At 33.5% G+C, this 2,817-nt stretch overlaps 1 protein-coding gene across 1 annotated transcript; it reads left to right on the forward strand.

Annotated features, from left to right (window-relative positions):
- Window positions 1–853: 853 nt before the first annotated feature.
- Window positions 854–1,465, forward strand: LOC139853175 (uncharacterized). The gene has a single exon (XM_071842560.1). It carries the CDS (start codon window positions 854–856, stop codon window positions 1,463–1,465), a length of 612 nt encoding a protein of 203 aa, XP_071698661.1.
- Window positions 1,466–2,817: the final 1,352 nt, after the last annotated feature.

Here is a 2,817-nt window from a genome sequence, read left to right on the forward strand (position 1 = left end):
AATCATTACATATATGTCTCGTTTCGAAATCATTAAGTTAGTAGTCTTATTTTTACATATGTATTTCATTGTTAATACACTTAATAATATATTTACTTATCATTTAACATAATTAACCAAGTGTATCAATATCTTAATATGATTCATATGTACCTAGTAAGACGTTGTTATAACGATAATCGTTATATATATCGTTTTCGAGTTTCTTAAATTAATAGTCTCATTTTTATGTATATAACTCATTGTTAACATACCTAATGAGATACATACTTATAATAAAATCATGTTAACTATATATATAACCATATATATGTCATCGTATAGTTTTTACAAGTTTTAACGTTCGTGAATCACCGGTCAACTTGGGTGGTCAATTGTCTATATGAAACCTATTTCAATTAATCAAGTTTTAACAAGTTTGATTGCTTAACATGTTGGAAACACTTAATCATGTAAATAACAATTTCATTTAATATATATATAAACATGGAAAAGTTCGGGTCACTACAAATGGATCCATGCATATAGGTTAAAGGACAGTAATTTTTGGGATGCCCCAGTCCCCTCTAATGCTTCTTGGAGTTGGAGAAAAATCTTAAGTATTCGTGATGCGGTTCGTCCTCATTTTACTCATCAGATTGGTAATGGTAGATCTAAGTCTATGTGGTTTGGTAGTTGGTGCCATCTGGGCCCCATTATTTTTGTTATTTCGAGATGACTTATCGGCCAAGCAGGTTACAACCATAGTAACTTGGTTGGTGACATCTTAGCTAATGGCTCATGGAGTTGGCCGGCTGATTGGTGTGATAGATTTCCTATCCTAAACTCGATCTGTATTCCTCCTTTATGTGACATGCCTGATCGTGTTCTTTGGAAATCATATGAAGGTAACGTTTCTGATTTCTCGGTTCATGCTTCATGGGATTCTATTCGTCCTCATCGTGATATTGTTCCCTGGTACCATGTAGTTTGGTTTTCTCAATGTATTCCCCGTCACTCATTTATTCTTTGGTTACTTATTGGTGAAAATTTGAAGACTCAGGATAGACTCAAGAATTGGGAGATTAATCCATCGATCCCTCTTCTGTGTCCGCTTTGTAAGCTGGTTCCTGATTCCCATGACCACCTCTTTTTTTATTATGTTTTCTCACGGGATGTGTGGTCTCGGGTTAAGTCAAATATGAATATACCATTTATTTATGATGGTTGGAAGGATATGGTTGCTTTGATTAGTCCTTTTTCCAAGAGAAACTTATCTAGATTTATTGTGGTCAAGCATCTATTCGCCTCCTCGATTTATGTTATCTGGCAAGAGCGTAACAAGAGGTTCTTTAAAAGGGGTTCTCGTACGGTTGACCAGGTATATCATGCTGTTTATTCCACTGTTCGTCCCAAGTTGATCTCTCTAAAATGGAAGTATTCGGCTACGGTCCTTTGGATGAAAGAAGACGGGAAGATTCCCTAATTTTCTTTTCTTGCTTTGTATGTTGGCTGGTTTGCCTTGGTTGTTCTATGTCTTGATTGTTTGTTCGTTGGTTCTTTCGTGGGGCTATAAGGCCTGTCCTATAGTCGTTGCTTTGTAACGGTTTTTTCATTTTTATAATATTTTCACCGGGTGATCCATTTACCTCAAAAAAAAAAAAATAAGTTCTTGAATGCAGTTTTTACACAATATCATACAAGCATTGGACTCCAAATCTTGTCCTTAATTTAGTATGCAACAGCGGAAGCTCTTAATAATCACCTGAGAATAAAAATGCTTAAAACGTCAACAAAAATGTTGGTGAGTTATAGGTTTAACCTATATATATTATCAAATCATAATAATCGACACAAGATTTTCATTTCCATTTCTCAATAACATGCAATCTGCATAAAAATCATTCATATGATGAACAACTGGTAACCAACATTAACTTAATGCATAGAATATCCCCAAATAGAACCTCTCGTCTGTAATATAATCTCGAAGTACTAAAGCCATCCATAACCTGAATGGAGATTGTTAGGCCCAATAGATCTTTAGGATTCGCGTCAATTAGGGGTCATTTCCCTAATTCTTAGGTTACCAGACTTGAAGGGCGCTATTCATTTTAATAATTCAACCAAAGAATGTAGTTTCGCATACTTGTGTCTATTTTGTAAAACATTTATAAAATTGCATATATTCTCATCCCAAAAATATTAGATTTTAAAAGTGGGACTATAACTCACTTTCACAGATTTTTCCTTCGTCAGAAATAAGACTTGGCCACGGGTCAATTCACGAACTTATAACAAATATATACGTATATATCAAAGTATGATCGAAATATATTCACAACATTTTTTTTATTAGGTTTTAATGATGTAAGTTTGTTAAGTTAGCGGTCCAACGTTAGTAATCTATAACTAATTGTCCACAGTTAGATGTACAGAAATAAATCAATATATATTATCTCGAATCAATCCACGACCCAGTGTATACATGTCTCAGGCTAGATCACAACTCAAAGTATATATATTATTTTGGAATCAACCTCAACCCTGTATAGCTAACTCGAGCATTACTGCATATAGAGTGTCTATGGTTGTTCCAAATAATATATATAGATGGGTCGATATGATATGTCAAAACATTGTATACGTGTCTATGGTCTATCAAGGTTACATAATATGTTAGAGTACATGTATAATACAATATAAGTTAGTTAAGTTATTGTTAGAATAGATTTGTTACAAATTTCACGTAGCTACAACAAGCAAAAATATCCAATTTTGTTTTACCCATAACTTCTTCGTTTTAAATTCGTTTTGAGTGATTCAAGTTGCTATGGT

This window comes from Rutidosis leptorrhynchoides, chromosome 1 (assembly GCF_046630445.1).
Source record: "Rutidosis leptorrhynchoides isolate AG116_Rl617_1_P2 chromosome 1, CSIRO_AGI_Rlap_v1, whole genome shotgun sequence".
Lineage (NCBI taxonomy): Eukaryota > Viridiplantae > Streptophyta > Magnoliopsida > Asterales > Asteraceae > Rutidosis > Rutidosis leptorrhynchoides.

What these genes read in the sequence shown, in the direction of transcription:
- LOC139853175 (XM_071842560.1), top strand. Translation starts at nt 854, where the DNA reads ATGCCTGATCGTGTTCTTTGGAAATCATATGAAGGTAACGTTTCTGAT.